At 50.2% G+C, this 16,447-nt stretch overlaps 1 protein-coding gene across 2 annotated transcripts in view; it reads right to left on the bottom strand.

Annotated features, from left to right (window-relative positions):
• ADAMTSL1 (ADAMTS like 1) overlaps window positions 1-16,447 on the bottom strand; it is a 394,101-nt gene that overhangs the window by 37,615 nt on the left and 340,039 nt on the right. For both annotated transcript variants that reach the window (XM_075559969.1, XM_075559968.1), the window contains exon 23: window positions 12,957-13,091. In XM_075559969.1, the coding sequence (XP_075416084.1) occupies window positions 12,957-13,091 (135 nt within the window). The remainder of the gene's footprint in view (window positions 1-12,956; window positions 13,092-16,447) is intronic.

Genomic DNA, 16,447 nt, shown 5'->3' with positions numbered 1-16,447 from the left:
CTTATAGGAGCCCTGCTGGAGTAGGTGTCATGTATTGGGCTGCGGTTTGCAAGGCCTGAAGTTCGAAACCACTAGCCGCTCCTCTGGAGAAAGACAGGGCTTTCTACTCCCTCGAAGAGTTACAGTCCTGGAAATCCAGGAGGAGAGCGCTACCCTGTCGCTGTCAGTCCTCCTCAACTGGATGGCAGTGAGCTTAGCCTCGTCTACCTGCCTTCTTATCAAGTGCTCATCTTGTCTGATTAGATAAGGGTGCTCGTGGTGAGGGGCTCCTACCCAGAGATCAACCCAGGCGGAACCATCACTGCCACAGGTACCTGGTTCCTGAAGGGCTGGCCCACCAGAAACTGACATGGAAAAGGACCCTGGAGATCGCACCCTGCACTCGGAGGGGCAGAGCTGCAGGAAACCGCAGTGGAGAAGAGTAGAGACGCTCCAGATTCGAGGGTGCACAGAGGAAGTGCTGGATGGCTCCCTGAAGCGCAGCAGTGGGAACTGCCCCCACTGCAGTCTGCTTCTGTAACCCTGGGGGCAGTTCTACCCGGACACATGCAGCCACCAGGAGCCGGAATCGACCCACTGCACCCAGGTTATGGGTGTAATCTAGGTGTGATTGCAAAGGAAAATGGAACGGTCCAAAAATTCAACAGGGAGGGGATTGCTGCTGCTCCTGCGGTTGGCGGGGGTGCCATCAGTCTGCTCTGACTCAGAGGGACCCACGGACGACAGAGCGAAACCCTGCACAACCCTGCGGCATCCTTCCAATCCTCACGTCTGGGCCTGCCGTGGTAGTCCATCTTGCTGAGGTTCGTCCTCGCTCTCACAGACCTGCTACAGAAGCTAGGCGTCCACACACCTCCACAGCCACTTTGTAGCAGACACTGAATCGGGCTCCTCCCGGAGGGAGTCTCTAAGCTACACTCTAGTGGAGTCCACGGCCTGGGTATCGGGCACAGATAAAGGCCGGGAGGGGAGTGCTCTTCTGGAGCAGTGGTTCTCACCCTTCCTCATGTCGTGGCCCTTTCATACAGTTCCTCATGTGGTGGGGACTCCCCAGCCATAAAATGATTTTCCCTGCTACTTCACAACTGTCATTTTGCTACTGTCATGAATCGGGTGACTCGTGTGGAAGGGTCGTTCGACCAAAGGGGTAGCGACCCCCAGGCTGAGAACCACCACTCATTCCCTGTCTTCTTGGGATCCGAGCCCGTCACAGCCCCAGGCATGAGGCCAGACCGCTGCCTTCTCTGCTGTGCTGCCTCCGGGTTCACATGCTGCTGTAAGACTGCCACCCAGCACTGCTCGGCCACCAGGGCTGTCTCCGGGTGGAGGAAGGATTTATTAGGGAGCGTGTAGAGTTCCTTATTTTCCCACTGACAGAGTTTCAGTCCCTGTCTGCGTCAGCGACTCCAGCCTCCTTCCTGGCATTGCTGGTGGGCAGGGTGAGGCAGGCACATGGGCCTGGGAACTGTGTCCTAGTGCCAGGAAAGGGCAGGAGCAAGTGAGAGTGAGGTTTCTCAAGGTCCCCATTTCCTGGTTATCCGGAGTCTTAAAATAGGCGCATGCCTGGATGCTGGCTGTGGCTTGGAGTGGAGGCGGGGGAGGGAGATTTACTGCCCTGCATTCTGTGTCCAACTATTTTATATGTCACTTAGCGCTCTGGTGTCTTTGAAATTTATGGATGGTGCCCTTCTCTCCAAGAGAACCCCTGGGTTTCTTGCTTCCTTCCCGGGGCTTCCTCTTTGCTGCCCTTGGAAATGCTGCCTTAGGTTTACGCGCAGCACTGCCACGCTGCCTGTTGTCCCTATGGGGACTCTTGTCTCTGCTTTGGTCTTTAGAGATTAAAAAAAGAAAGCCAGAAAGACAATAGTGTATAAACACAGGCCTTAAACAACCGGAGAATGCTGATCTTTAAAGCAATGCATATTCTCTCTGTGGGTAAACTTCAGTCACTTGTCAAAAGCTTTTTCCTTAAGATATCAAAGCCCAGCCTTCCAGGATAAATGAGGAAACAGATGCCAGTTTCTATCTCTTTGAAAGGATCAAGATCAATGCCTTCTTCCCATCAAGGATGCGCACCGTCCCCCACCCCCACCCCTGCCCAGAGAGAGCTTTCAAGCCCTTCCTACGCATTGGGAGCTTGCTTCCCAGTCAATTTCAGATGGGCGGCCCCTCATCACCGGTGGATTTTTACCTGACCTTCGACCAGCTGCACAGAACTTGCTGATCCCTCCTCAGCCTGGGAGCGGAAGTCATGATGACCTCTGTCTTTCCAGCTATCACGACGGAAACTGGCTTACCACCAGCTGTGGCCTAGGTCGCTCTCAGCCTGTTCAGTCCCTGTTGTCTCCGACAGGGACTCCGGATGTATCCTGCTCCAGGCTGTTAAGGGAGAACCTGGAGATGGGCCCGGTCTGTCGGTGCGAGGGCGGGTAGAGGGTGTGGGGCAGCGGATGAAGCTGCTCACAATAGAAACGCAAGATGGAAATGAGTCAGGACGTGGGTGAGGCCAAGCCTGGGCTACTTGGTCCTGCCGATGCAGCTTCTTCCCCGCCAAGGGCACAGCCCTGAGCGAGCAGGGAGACAGACACAAATGGGCAACACCATGAATACGAGGAGGCTGAGGGTTACATTCGTGGCTTACAGCAGGAGCTAGCAAACTATAGTCTAAGAGCCACATCTGGCCCCGCTTGGCAAATATAGTGTTGTTTTTTGGGGGGATGGGGTGGAGCGCAGCCGTGCCCACTTGTTTACTTGTTTTCGATGGTCACTCTCACACTGTAAGTTCGGTGGCGCTGAGCAGCTGTGATGGAAACCATATGGATCCCGAAGCCTAAAATATTTACTCTCTGGCTCTTGACAGAGAATGTTTGCCTCGCCCTGGTCTGGCTGGGTCAAGTGCCTCAGGAGGTCAGCACGCGAAGGACGGTTGGGGGTTAGATTGGGGGTCTCCAAGCAGGCCTCACAGAAATGCCTGACTGTACTCTGAGACGCTGAGGAGGGAGCGTGCCATGATATTCCACGTCAAGATGTCACAGCGTGCAGGGCCACGGTAAGGGCTCGGGAGAAGCTGGACATGAATGGAGGGATGGGTGGACCTGGGACAAGGACAGACGCTTGGCTGCAAAGGTCAGGTCTGAGTGGTCAAGAGGCTTTGGGGGCCAGGCCACAATAGGGACGAGACAATAAACCACTCTTCACACAGCACCTTCTTCATCGGTTGTAGAAACAATGGAGAAGTGACTTTTAAAGTTCATTCAATCCCTGAGCATCACTGAAAACACAAATAAAATTCTGATACTTGAGCTTATATGGTCCCAGGTAAACATCACTCCCCCACCCAAACTTTCCTAGGTTACTCACCGTGCAAGGGGGAACTTTGACAAGATGAAGGCAGAGGCCAGACATGTGCCTGGGGAAGCCCAGCTCAGGGCCAGGTAGACGGAGCAGGTGCCCAACACATGTGAGTCAAATTAAATCAGTAATATTGGCTTGTCCCAGAGCCAGCTTGATAAGCTCCGTTTTACTAGAGTCAGATATACGAGGATATGTTCAGTTGGCCACATGGTTTCCAATAAAAGAAATCACTTCTGTCTGCCCCTTAACGAATGCCGGGAAAGCCTGGGATGCTCACTGCAATATCGAGCCTGTTTATAAATGTCAGCATTTATAGATTTTCCCCCTCGCTGTTATTTTAACGTGTCTGTTTATAAGGCCTTACACAATGTGCTTGTTTTGGTTACCTCCATGACCTTAGCTCCTCCCCCGTGGTGGCTGTTCCACTCCGGCTATATTGCTTCTTTGTTGTGCTCAGCATGTCCCTGCTGCCTGAAGAGCCTGCCACTGGCTCTTCCTCCGCAGGGATCCTCTCCTCGGGCAGACATCTGCAGGGCTCCAGCGCTCACCTTCATGCTCAAGGACTCCTGTCTCGGGGGTCCTTCCCTACCTGCTAACTTCAAAATGCAGCCCCCTCCTCACAGACACACCACCCAAACTGCCCCTGCTGCTGCTTCTGCGTGGCAGGCGTCTCCCTCCAGCTTATATTTTCCACTTCGCCTAGCACCACGGAAGCACGAGGAGATGAGACATTCTTATTGTTTCTTCTCTGCTGTGCCCGGCTTCCAGAGGAGCACAATAAATGGGCGTGGGAGGCCTCCGTGCTCAGAGAAATCTCACTCCCCGTCGAGACTGAGCTCCAGGCTCTGGGAGTTCCTCTCCCAGATGTCCCCTCCACCGGGGACCAGTCCTCTGTCCTCCTCAGATTCCTTCGTAACTCTCTACGACCTTGTCACACTCCTTGTTGACTTTCTCTCTCCTGCTTCTGAGCCCCTCGAGGGCTGGGAGAAGGACCCAGGGCCGAGCACCCAAAGCAGGCATGAGTTCAGGAAATGAGCCAGGAGGACAGGTTTCCATTTTGTGTGACAATCTTGCACGTTGCAGGTACACACGTTTCAGCATGAAACTTAGGGCAAAACTCAGTGCTGGAGCAACAAATGCTTTTGAGAATCGGTTGGTCACACTGGGTGATGGCTCCTGTCCCACCTGAGTCTATTTGGCGATGCTCTCGACTGTACCCAACGTATCCCTAGATCCATCTTGCTCCGTCCATTCTCTCTACCGCTCTAGCCTAAGCCACCGCCAGTCCTCTCTTGCCTGGAGTCCCCCAGCAGCCTCTTAAAAGGCATACTCTACCCCTCTTACTTCCTCTAGAATCCAGCACAAACTTCCGAAACCCCCCAGCAGCCCCTGCTCCGCTCTGGCTTTCAGACGATTCGAAGACTTCCCGTTGGATGTCTGGGAACGGCAGGCATGGGGCCTGGCTTACTGGGCGCCAGCCATTTGCTTCCCCCTCCGCCTCCAGCCTTGTCTCAGGTGACTCACTCCTTAGCGTTCCTGACTGTGGCGGTTCGGCAAATGCTTTGTTTTCTGGCTACAGGATCCGGCGTTTTTCCAGTTCCTCCTTTAAGATCCTCTTTGTGCTTCTTGTTCCGGCGAACTTTTAGCCAGTCTTCCAATCTCAGCGCAAAGAGCCCTTCCTCATCGACACCCCGCCGACAGCTCAGACCAGGGGAGCTACTCCGTCACATGGCCCTGAGTACCTCCCCTCTTTATCCCACTCTCTCTACCGGTGGCAAAGGGGTAGGCAAAGGGGTATCCCACTCTCTCTACCGGGGTGGGTGCGCGTACGCTGTTCTTGACTGCGGCCTCGGTGTTGGGAACCATGCCTGGTGTCTAGGAGATGCGCAATACGTTCTTCGTGGCTGCAGGCGTGTGGGAGGGCTGGGCTCACGGTCGGGGGGCTCTCTGCAGGGGAAAGAGGAGGGTGTCTCCTCCTGGGCAGAGCTGCTGTCTCAGAAACACACAGGGGCAGTGTGGCCCTGTCCCTGGGTCACTCTGAGTTGGCACGCCCTCAGTGGCTGTGGGTTTGAGCTTGGATGGACTGTGCGTCCCGCCCTGGGCACAGCGCCATGTTCACGGACCGAGCAGGCACGCTCGCCTGGGGGAAACTCCCTGCTTAGGGTTTTCAACTTTGAACGTACTGTTAACCGCGTTCTTTTCTGAGCTACGTGCATATTTTCTATTCTGTTTCCTGATAGGCTTTGAGGGACTTGGGCCCACATTCTGCTGGAAACCTTCTTCACCTTTGGACTCTGGGTTCAGTCCCGGCGGTGCCGGCCATTGCTCCCTCAGCAGTATGCTGCCATGTTGCAGGAGTAGCCCAGTTAACTGGGGGCAACACGTACTTTCTCACCTTTTAGCAGGATGTTTGGGTCACCGTTACTTGGAGCGGAGACATCGGTAATGGCATCTCAGGCCAGTTGGCTTCTGCAATGCTCAGCACTTCAAGTGGGCAGAGGCGAAGATGCCCAGTCACCTGTGTCAGATGGTCCCAAAGCACGCTTCGGGCCCCTGTGGGGTGGGGGGCCTGGGCCTCACTGCCGCCTTCGGGGGGCCCGGGAGGCTCTGAGGAGTGGAGCTGCCCCGGGTCAGCCAGGCCGCGGGCCCCAGGGAGCGTGTTGATGCTGCCGAGCAGCTACTGTGTGTGTTGGCTGTGACCCTGGAGCCCCCACTGGGGAGGAGGAGCAGGCACAATGACTTCTTTCATGGGAAGCTTTCCCTCTGCACACTCAGCTTTGAAGGCCGGCCCGCCTTCCTCTTGGTAAATCACAAGGCATGAGAAAAGGCTTGTGTCATTTGGCTCCGTGTGGGGCTAGCATGACATGTGTCTCCAGCAGAGCTGTCGTGAGAAGGCCCTCTGACTGGGGCGTCAGAGCTTGCCCCACTGCGCCCCTCACAAAGGAGAGTCTGTGGCTGAATCCAGGGGGCAGGCCAGAGCCTGTGTGCACATTCTGTAAGGCCCTCTACCACAGTGGTTCTCAACCTTCCCAACGCCTCAGCTCATGTGGCGGTGACCCCCCAACCATAACATTATTTTCATTGCTGTCTCATCACTATAATTTTGCTACTGTTAGGAATCGGGTGCCCCCTGTGAAAGGGTCGCTTGACCCCCAAAGGGGTCGTGACTCACAGGCTGAGAACCACTGCTCTGCCACGTGCTGAACCTAACGGAGGTATGCTGGGCCATGGCATGGACCTGCTTTCCTTAAGCCACGCCTGATTCTCTTGTCACTGGGATTTTCTCTCCCCCTCCTCTCTTCTGCTTCTTTCCAGGCTCTTTTTTCTCTCCCTAAGAAAGCCTCAGCCAGTAACTGCCAAGGCCACAGTGATCCCATGGAAAGAGTGTGGTCCTCGGTCAGAAAAGGCATGTGACCGTGGACCAGCAGACTTGTCACCGCAGGCCACAGCATCCTTTGTGTATAATGAAGGACTAGCTCGGGGTCGTCGAGGACTGTTTCAGGCCAGTGGGCCATGTGGCCTGTCACAGATGCTCACCTTAGCCACTGCACAGTGACAGCAGCACTGGGCAATAGTGAGCTGAGCGAATGGGTGCGATCATGCTCCAGTACAACTTTACTTACAAAGACAAGTGGTAAGCTAGATTTGTCCCAAGGGTCAAAGTTTACCAATCCTTGGACTAGATTCTCCTTTAAAAGGAATGACAAGATCATTCTGGAACATTGCTTCTAAGTATCAGCTTAGAAGGGGAAAAATGTATTTCATGCCAAACAAGCATGTTATATCTAAATGCATGGCTCGTAGTTAAACGGTTGCAGTTTTAAGCCACCTAGCAGCCCCTTGGAAGAACAGGTTGATGAGCTAGTTCTGGGGGGAACCAGTTAATGGAAACTCTGTGGTGCCCAGTCCTGCTCTGACACACACCAACTGCCATGAGGCAGGGTGAACTGGATGGCGGCTAACTTTCCATACACACATATCACATACATGCACGTTGGTTTCTGGCCAAGACAGAGTAACCGATTGAATTTACACTCCCACCTCAAACAACCGAAAAATGACAACACACTCAGCAGTGGCTTTCACGACAGGACACAGCGCTCCCTGAGAGATGGCCCAGCTTCGTGCCCCAAATCAAACAGGGTAGAAAATATGCCTTTTCCCATTAGTTAGAAAGATAGCCTCATTACTACTAGGGCATCGAGTCTTGTGGTGTTGATGTGTGTCTAGACAAATGAGAGAGTAGAGCAAGTTCAGAAACACACAGGGACAACCGAGTCACCGCCAAAGTACAAAGGCCAATTCGCGGAGAATGGACACACCCTTCAATAAATGATCCTGGAACAAACTGGGTGTCCACATGCCTAAAAGTGAACTTCAATCCATTCCTTGCACCATTTACAAACGTTAATCCAAAATGGCTCAGAGGTCTAAATGTGGACCCTGGAAATGTAAAGCTTTCAGAAGAACACCCCAGAGAAAGGCTCTGTGACAAGGAGAAGGGGCAGCTTTGGGAGACAAGGGACATGCTCATGATCATGGTCATGGTGGTTTCTCCAGAATATCTATGGTATTTACATTATGCCAATCTGTCTCGGTAAAGCTGGTAAAACACGTGAAATAGATGTCAAACATATATAGAAATATATTATCTTTGTATCTCACAAAGAAGACATATAGCTATCCGAAAATTAATAAAGGACATGAATGGGAAATTCATAAAAGAATAAAAATTACTGAAACTCACTATTGTAGAATCATTTCTGACTCCCAGCAACCCGATAGAAGAGAAAGACCTCTTTGTTTTTCTAAGGCTATCAATCTTAATGGGGACAGGAAGTCACATCTTTCACCTGTGGAGTGGCTGGTAGGGTTACACTACTGACTTTGGGGAAAGCAATTCCATGTATAACTGACTTCACCACCAGGGCTTCTTACATTACTGATACATTACACATCAAAATGATTGAAAATCACTTAATCACAAGAATAAAAATAAATGGATACAATTTTCTGGGTCTTGTCTATACTCCATTTCACATGGTGAGTATTAAAAGTGTTGGTCACATCTAGCGTTGATAAGATACTGGGACAGAAGGCTCTCTCCCCCAGAGAAGAAGCACACCAGCCTGTGTGATCACGAGGTGTTGAAGGATCAGGTAGCAGACACCAAAGAACAAAAACCATCATTGTGGGATCACCTTCCCCACATAAACACTAAAGACGAATGTGTGCATAAGTAAGTGTGGTGAAGAAGGCTGATGGTGCCTGGCTATTGAGAGATATAGCATCTGGGGTCTTAAAGGCTTGAAAGTAAACAAGCGTCCATCTAGCCCAGAAGCAACAAAGCCCACATGGAAGCAGCACACCATGTGTGATCATGAAGGGCCGAGGGGACCAGGTTTCAAGCAACAAAGGCAGGGGAAAAATCATATCATCGTGAATGACGAGAGTACATGATGGGGACCCAATGCCCATCTGTAGACAACTGGACATCCCTTGCAGAGGGGTAGTGGGGAGGAGATGACTCACTCAGGGTTCAGTGTAGCAATAATGAAACTCACAACCTTCCTCTAGTTCTTAAACGCTTCCTCCCCCCAACTATCATGATCCCAATTCTACCTTGCAAACCTGCTTAGACCAGAGGATGCACAGCGGTACATATAGAAACTGGAAACACAGGGAATCCAGGACAGATGAACCCTTCAGGACCAGCGGTGAGAGTGGCGATACCGGGAGGGAAGGGCGGGTAGAAAGGGGGAAGCGATCACAAGGATCTACATATAACCTCCTCCCTAGGGGATGGACAAAATAAAAGTGGGTGAAGGGAGACACTGGGCAGTGTAAGATAAGATAAAGTAATAATTTATAAATTATCAAGGCTTCATGGGGGGTGGAGTGGGGATGGAGGGGAAGGGGTAAAGGAAAATGAAGAGCTGATTCCAGGAACTAAAGCGGAGAGTTTTGAGAAAGATGAGGACAACGAATGTATAAGGTGCTTTACACAATTGATATATGTGTGGTTTGTGATAAGAGTTTTATGAGCCCCAATAAAATGATTTTAAAAAAAGCATTTCTCATACAGTGCTATTGGTATATAAACAGGTCCAACGTTTTGGAGGTTAATTTCACCGCATATAGCAAACCCTAAGAACATACAAAGTTTTTGACACAATAATTCAACATCTAGGAACTGATTGTAAGCAAAGGGGGTGTGTAAGATATAGAAATAAGAATATTCACTATATAATTCTTTATAATAGCAAAAGCTTGCAGAGAACCTTAGAGCCCAATATTAGAGAATTAAGATCCAATGTTGTCATTCAAAAAAGAAATTTTAGAAGACTATTTAGAGACATATAAAGATATTTGTTTTATACTATCACTGCATAGAAAAAGTTACTAGATATGTAGATTATGATTCACTTTAGACAAAAGATATGTAGAGTTTTACATGGTAGCTTTTGGACTAGGTAGTTACAGATAATTTGCATTTTCTTCTGTTTGCTTCTCTATTTTTAATTGTTCTAACATGAAGATGTCCTTATAATAAAAGTTGCAATAAGGTTGTATTTTCACAAATCAGTGCATTTGCAGTAATAACAAGAATGAATGAGACACATGTGTGGTTACATAGACATTTATGCTTAAATGGGTAAAGGAAAGCACATGTAAGTATAGCAATATGCATATGTATCTTTTAATTCAACTTTACACAAACTTTTTGAACCCCTCGTATGTAATAGGGCACATTAGGGACAGAGTTAAGGAAACCTCCTAATTAAGGCAACTTCCTAGACAGATCCAATCATTTTAGAGCACTGCACAATTGGGTGTGAAGGCTCAGGACTGTAATCTCGGGGGGACCAGTAGGCCGATTGGAAACCAGTTTATAAAGATGCTGTTCTACATCCTGATTTTTGAGAAGAGCCTGAAAAGTGTGGAGGCAGCCATCTGATAAAAACTGTGGGCCTCTTCCTGCTGGGAGAAAAGGAGGAGGGAGGAAGCAAAGACTAAAGGAACTGCAGCTCCTTCTACCCTGAGATGAAAAATGTAGACGGTGCCTGGCTACCACTGCTGGACCTTCTGATCCAAGAAAAATTCAAGGTCCCCGTTAGAGTAAGAGAAAAATACGGAGCAAAACTTGAAGTCGTAACAAAGGCTTACTGGACTGACAGAAACTAGGGGCAGCTGTGAGACTATCCCCATCCTATGACACCCGTTGAATTTGAAACAGAATCCACTCGTGGTGGTCACTTTCCATCAAAGTAACAGGTGGCCCAAAACATGAACAGTCTCACCTGAAACGACTCTGCTCCCTTAAATTCCTCAACCACATAAGACCCAAGGTCAACATTTACCCTAAAACAAAGACGAGAAGCTCTGAAGGGGAAGGGGAGCTAGATGAATGAATGGAAACAAAACAAAAAGAATGGAAACAATGCGGCTGTAAACACAGGCGCAAAATGTAACCAGTGTCGTGGAGTGGGTTGTATACAATGGGGGGAATGGGAACCTAGTTTTCTCTGTAAGCTTTCACCTAGGACACAATGAGATATTTAAAATATACCAGTGCCAATACCCTATCAATAAGACTATGGGCAATATTAGTCTTGGGTCTCAGTGGCCCACACTCATACTCAACAGATGGCTGCGGGAAAGATGGGTTCCTCTGGGGAAGCCTCCACAATGGAGCCTGCAGGGTCCTGCTGAGACCTGGGCCACCAGGAGGGCCAACATGAATTTTCAAGGGCTACGTCAGTGGCCCTTGAAGGCAGCTGACCCAGTTGAGGCCTTTCAGAAAAGATAACTGTAATAAAAAGGACAGGAAATAGTAGCTGTCTTGCCTGCCACAATGCGTTCAGTTAGGTTGGGAGACCTCAAAGCGTGAACCTCCCACAGCGTAGGCAAAGAGTCAGAAAGTATGGAAGCAACAAGGGACTCATTCGTCCCAAGGCTGGACATCACGGTTATGGAAAATGGGGCTCACATAGGCTCCTGCATGCATTGCCTGTTCAACTTTATTTTTTATAAGTTCTATTAATGAGGTGAAGTGAAATCAATGATCAGATCGCCAAATCAAAGTCTGACAGCCAACAAAGCCATTTCTTAAACAGCCGCAACTTACTAGAAACGTCAACCCTCAAGGTTGAACGGAGATGCGTTAGCTCTGATGGGCGGCTTTCAAAACCCAAAGTCGCCCTCTTTTTCTCTTCCTCTCATGAAATTCTGCATGAGAACCAAGCTTGCATTGCTGTCCCCTGACCACAGAACTACAAAGTCCTGTGATTTCCCCAGTCAAATCCATGACCAGCGGAAGAAACTCCATACTCCGGAATCTCCCCACTTATTGGCTGTATCGGGATTGGCACGGGGGCCTCATCCTGCAGGTGAACCTCTTCAGGATGCTGGATGGCCGGGGAGCAGCCTCGCAGAGTTTTGATGTTTGAGAAAATAAGCAATATCTGTACACCCTACCAGCAACTGGCCTCTGATTGTTAGGCTAATTTCTCACCCTGCTGAGTTTAAACTGAAAACGTTCACAGCTAACACATATCACCGGGGACAAAGCTACCGTGTCGGAGCCAAGGAAAATACGTTATTTGAAACTTTGATGCATTCTGATCAGCACGACGTGGAAAAACTCAATGCCAAGTTTTTGTAAGTTATGGGAGACGGAATAAAGCTCCTTGTTGTGTATCTCGGAGAAGAGAGAGAGAGAGAGAGCAGAAGTTTTCTTCCTCAGACAGCAGTCCCTGCCAGTTTCACATGACAATGGAAGCAAACCCCAGTCTTTCTGGAATCTAACGCTGCAGAGGCAGGCCCGGCCGCAGTGCTGTTATCAAGAGCAGGACTGCGGACCGGGGCCTCCCCTTCCTTGATCATTTCTGGGGAGCAGAGGTCGAGACTCCTTACACTTGGAGCCAAGGGAAAACAAAACTTCAGGCGACTCTTAGTGACATGTGATGGGTCCCCTTGGAGGCAAATGTGTTCTCCTCGGCCCTCACGGTCTCCACGGGTCACGGGGGCCCTGTGGAGGCTCTTCTGGCCACTCCACGATTCTGGTGCAAGGGCCCAGGAGTGGGGTCCCTAGGCATAACTCCCTGCTAGCAGAGGGGACCAGCCATGTGGGCAATCACCCAGTGACAAAGGCCAGGGAGACTGTGCTTGTCCAGTCAGTAAACACTTGCCTGGCTTGGCTATGGCACAAGGCTCTGGCTGATCTGGACATTTCCTCTAGCTCGAGCTCTAGTTTAGGCGAGGGGAGGCCATGGGGCAGTAGAAAGGGACAGTTGGCATGGGGAACAACAGGAGCTCTTCATCCCCGTGAGGCTGTCTCCCTGAGAGGCCCGAGTCTGTGGCGACAGCCCAAGAGGACTCCGAAAGGGGCCACGCAGGAATCCTGACGGAGAACGGCACTCACCTCAAATGGAAAGTCAGCCAAGTTTCCACTGGTGAGTCTGGATTCTGTAGGCAATTGAGTGATTTCCTGTTGGCCACCCCCCACTGCTGCTGCCTCCCTTCCACCTGCAAGCAGTCACCCATCCATAAATCCTGTCCGGCCCTGGATTGCTGCCCGGTGTTTCGGCGCTTGGACTCACCCAGGAGAGCGGAATTCCCGGGATCCAGGACCAGCCGTGTTCCCAGAGGAGATGTCAGCACCGAGGGAAGGGTCGGTCCGGTGGCTGAAAGCAAGTCTCTGATGTCTTCCAACTGCGTGGGGACCCGGGGAGGCTCTGGAAGAAGGCAGACAGTGAAGCAGACAGGAGAACGCGGGACGCTGTCTCGGGGCGAGAGGGAGAGGCGGGTAGCAGTCCAAGTGTGTGTGAGACACTGCGTCAGAGTTACTTTTTAAAGAGGATTTTTCCTATAGAGAAAGGGTGTCCCCCTCTTCTATCGGAGACTTAATGAATTTCCAGCGGGATGCTTGATGCCTGAAATGCTAAGACCAGTACCAGGCACATGGCATGTTAACTTCAGGCTCCCCACACTTTATGGCACGGCAACACTGGGCCCGAGACCTCTGTAGGTCAATGAATCATTCGGGTTTCATTGCCGTCAGTTGCCGTCTACTCCATTCTGAGAAGAGCGGTTTTTAAGACACCAGTACTCCTTTCCTATTTGCTCTACGCCACGCCTGGGCCACAGGCTTTCCTGCTGTATCCCCTTGCATATCTTATAACATCCTGAAAGGGGCGGGGCTGCTTCCTTATCTTCCCCATAGATAGAGAGATGCCACAAGCATTCCTATATTTTTATTATGATTTTTAAACCATTTTATTCAGGGCAGAGTGCCACAAGCATTTCTTATTTCAAAGGTTACTGTGTGTGGCTTTTTCTGTGAGGACACAGAGTCCATTGCGAAATGTCAGAGTTTGTGGTCTGGATTTTTTATGGCCACGCGAGACCCAGATAAACAGAACAGCCAGAGGGGGTGGCGGGCGGTGGGGTGCTGTGCTCCTGACCATCCTGCAGAGTCAGGGCTGACGGCATCAGGGTCATAGTCAACCAGAGCTACAAGTGACTGACCAGAGCGGCCTATCATTGCCACAGGACAAAGACAGACAGGCACCTAGTGAGCCTGGCCAGGGGTAAGCCCAGGTTTTGTTCGAAGGGCGAAGGAAGCCCTTCCCCGGCTTCCTGCTTCACCTGAGACACTGCTTCTGCCCCAGGCCAGCTCCCCACCTTCCTCAGGAGCACCTGGTGGGGTGAAAGGAGAAGGGGGGCGGGGGTGGATGCTGCTCTTGTAATTGATGGTTATTGCAATAAGGATTCCCATCCACTGCAATGGAGCCCATTCTGACTCATATGGAGTCTCTAGAGCAGCGGTTCTCAACCTGTGGGTTGTGATCCCTTTGGGGGTCAAAAGACCCTTTCACAGGGTTGCTCTATTCATAACAATAGCAAAATGACAGTGATGAAGTAGCAATGAAAATACTTTTATGGTTGGGGGTCACCACCACATGAGGAAGTGTCTGAAAGGGTTGCGACTTTAGGAAGGTGGACAATAACTGCTCCAGAGGGTTCCTACGGCTCTGAATCCCCAGGGGCAGACTGCTCTGTTCCCCTTGTGACGAGCAGTCAGAGACTCACCCAATAGCACACCACTAGGACTGCTCACACGAGCTCCGCGAGGCTCCCTTATAACTAGACTCCTTGCTAGATTGTTGCATGGGGTGACAAGAAATGAAGTCACTCTGGTGCCTCAGTCTACTTCAGAATCATACCTTCTGCCTGTCTTGCCTCTGACTGCAAAATACCATCACACATCGGAAATAAGAGGGAGCCTGAGATTTCACCCAGGCATATGGTATGACAAGTTCAATCCCAGACCAAGGTGCTAAAGCAAATCCCACAATACAGTGATTCAAACCATTTTATTTTATTCTTTTTTTGGTTTATATAAACTTCCATATTAAAGTTATGTTGATTCAAATCCCAAGGAGGGAATGGCATCAGATCTTAAATTGCAAACATCCAGCTTGCAGAAGGCTATGGATGACAGGGGAAGCCCAAATGCATTTATAGAGTCCTGACACCGTCTGAAAAGCTCCACACCTGTGGCAGTTAAGCACTCTTCCCCTTGAGGAAGGGGTGGAGTCTAGCCTGTCAATCAGGTCACAGCTTGAGGACCTCCTTTTGAGGCTGGAGAGATAAATAGCTCCCTCCCTCTCTCTCTGCCACACCTTCCTGTTGACAAGTCACCTGGAGCTATGCTGATGGAACCAGAGCCCCGGAGCTGGAGGAGTCATGTGGAGACCCACACCAGCACTGAGATGCTTCCACTGCCACTGGACACACTGGCCTCTAGCCTTCCTACATTTGGTGTCATTGCATGTATTGCTTGAGTTTGAAGAGGAGTTTATAGACTGGTATCTGACATAGGGGCTAATCTCAGATTTATGGACTTGATCTGGGCGGGGCTGGGATGGTTTCTTAATATACAATTACTCTTTATATAAAGCTCTTTCTTATACATCTATAAGTGTCTATCAATCTGTTTCTCTAGTCAACCCGGATAACACAACACCTAAGCCTGTAGTGGCTTTCCCATGGTTTAAGGGGGAGAGGTCCAGCTCCTCTGGCCCTGTGCTCCTGATCACACCATATTAGAATTGGGGTGCTGTAAGAAGAACCTCCCAGAACGTAGACACCTCACTGCCCAAGCGACAGCAGCAGCTACACATCCTTCTGTTCACAGCAGGTCATGCTGGAGGAATGGTTTGTAGGGAGGGAGCCCACCAGGAGGCACCAGAAAACAGTGTGAGGCATTCGCTCTTTGGGCACTGGACTGGCAGGGCCCTGAGGCTTCCTAAGACATCTGGAGGCCTATGCATCCTCTGGGCTGGTCTCAGACCAGAGAGGGCAGGGCTCGAAAACCCAGCTGGGTGGGGTGTGAAAATACAGGTATAAACTTAGATTTTTCCAGGGGTGCTTCATAATGTGTGCATGTGTATACATGTGTGTGGTGTCTTAATTATTTATACTTCTTTTTGTTTGTTTGTGTTTGAGTAGTATTCTAAGAAAGCGCTTGATAAGAGAGTAAGCACGAATGCTCCAATAACTGCCTTACTTTTTTAAAGTAAGATAAACAAGCTTTGCTACTCCACTACCCCAAGCCCTACATGCAGTGGAGAAGAAAAGCTGAATGGCTCTAGTCCAGCGGGCAGGAAGGGGATTAGCTTGCTACAATACAAGGCTTGGCCAGTACTGGGCAACATGGGGCGTCAGATGATGTCCCAGCATGTGCCGTTGTTCTGACGCATTCGTTTGACAGTAAGGTGCCATGGTGGTGCCGTGGCTAAGCACTCGGTTGCCACGTGAGAGGTCAATGGTTTGAATCCACTGGCCACTCCTTGAGGCAAAGATGTGATGGGGAAGGTCTTGTAGTACTTGACTGCAGTCACTTGTAGTACTTGACTGTGACTACATGATCTTGTAGTACTTGATTGTGGTCTTGAATGCATGGCCACAGGTTTGGTTTTGGTTTGGCATTTTAATCAGGGATCTTAGGTTGGGAGAATGAGTGCGGATTTTAGGTAGAGGAGACCATAATCATTGTGAAATTCTATAAAAAATTTAAATCTATGAT

The sequence above is a fragment of the Tenrec ecaudatus genome, chromosome 10 (genome assembly GCF_050624435.1).
Source record: "Tenrec ecaudatus isolate mTenEca1 chromosome 10, mTenEca1.hap1, whole genome shotgun sequence".
Lineage (NCBI taxonomy): Eukaryota > Metazoa > Chordata > Mammalia > Afrosoricida > Tenrecidae > Tenrec > Tenrec ecaudatus.
This window is presented reverse-complemented; position numbering and strand designations above follow the sequence as displayed.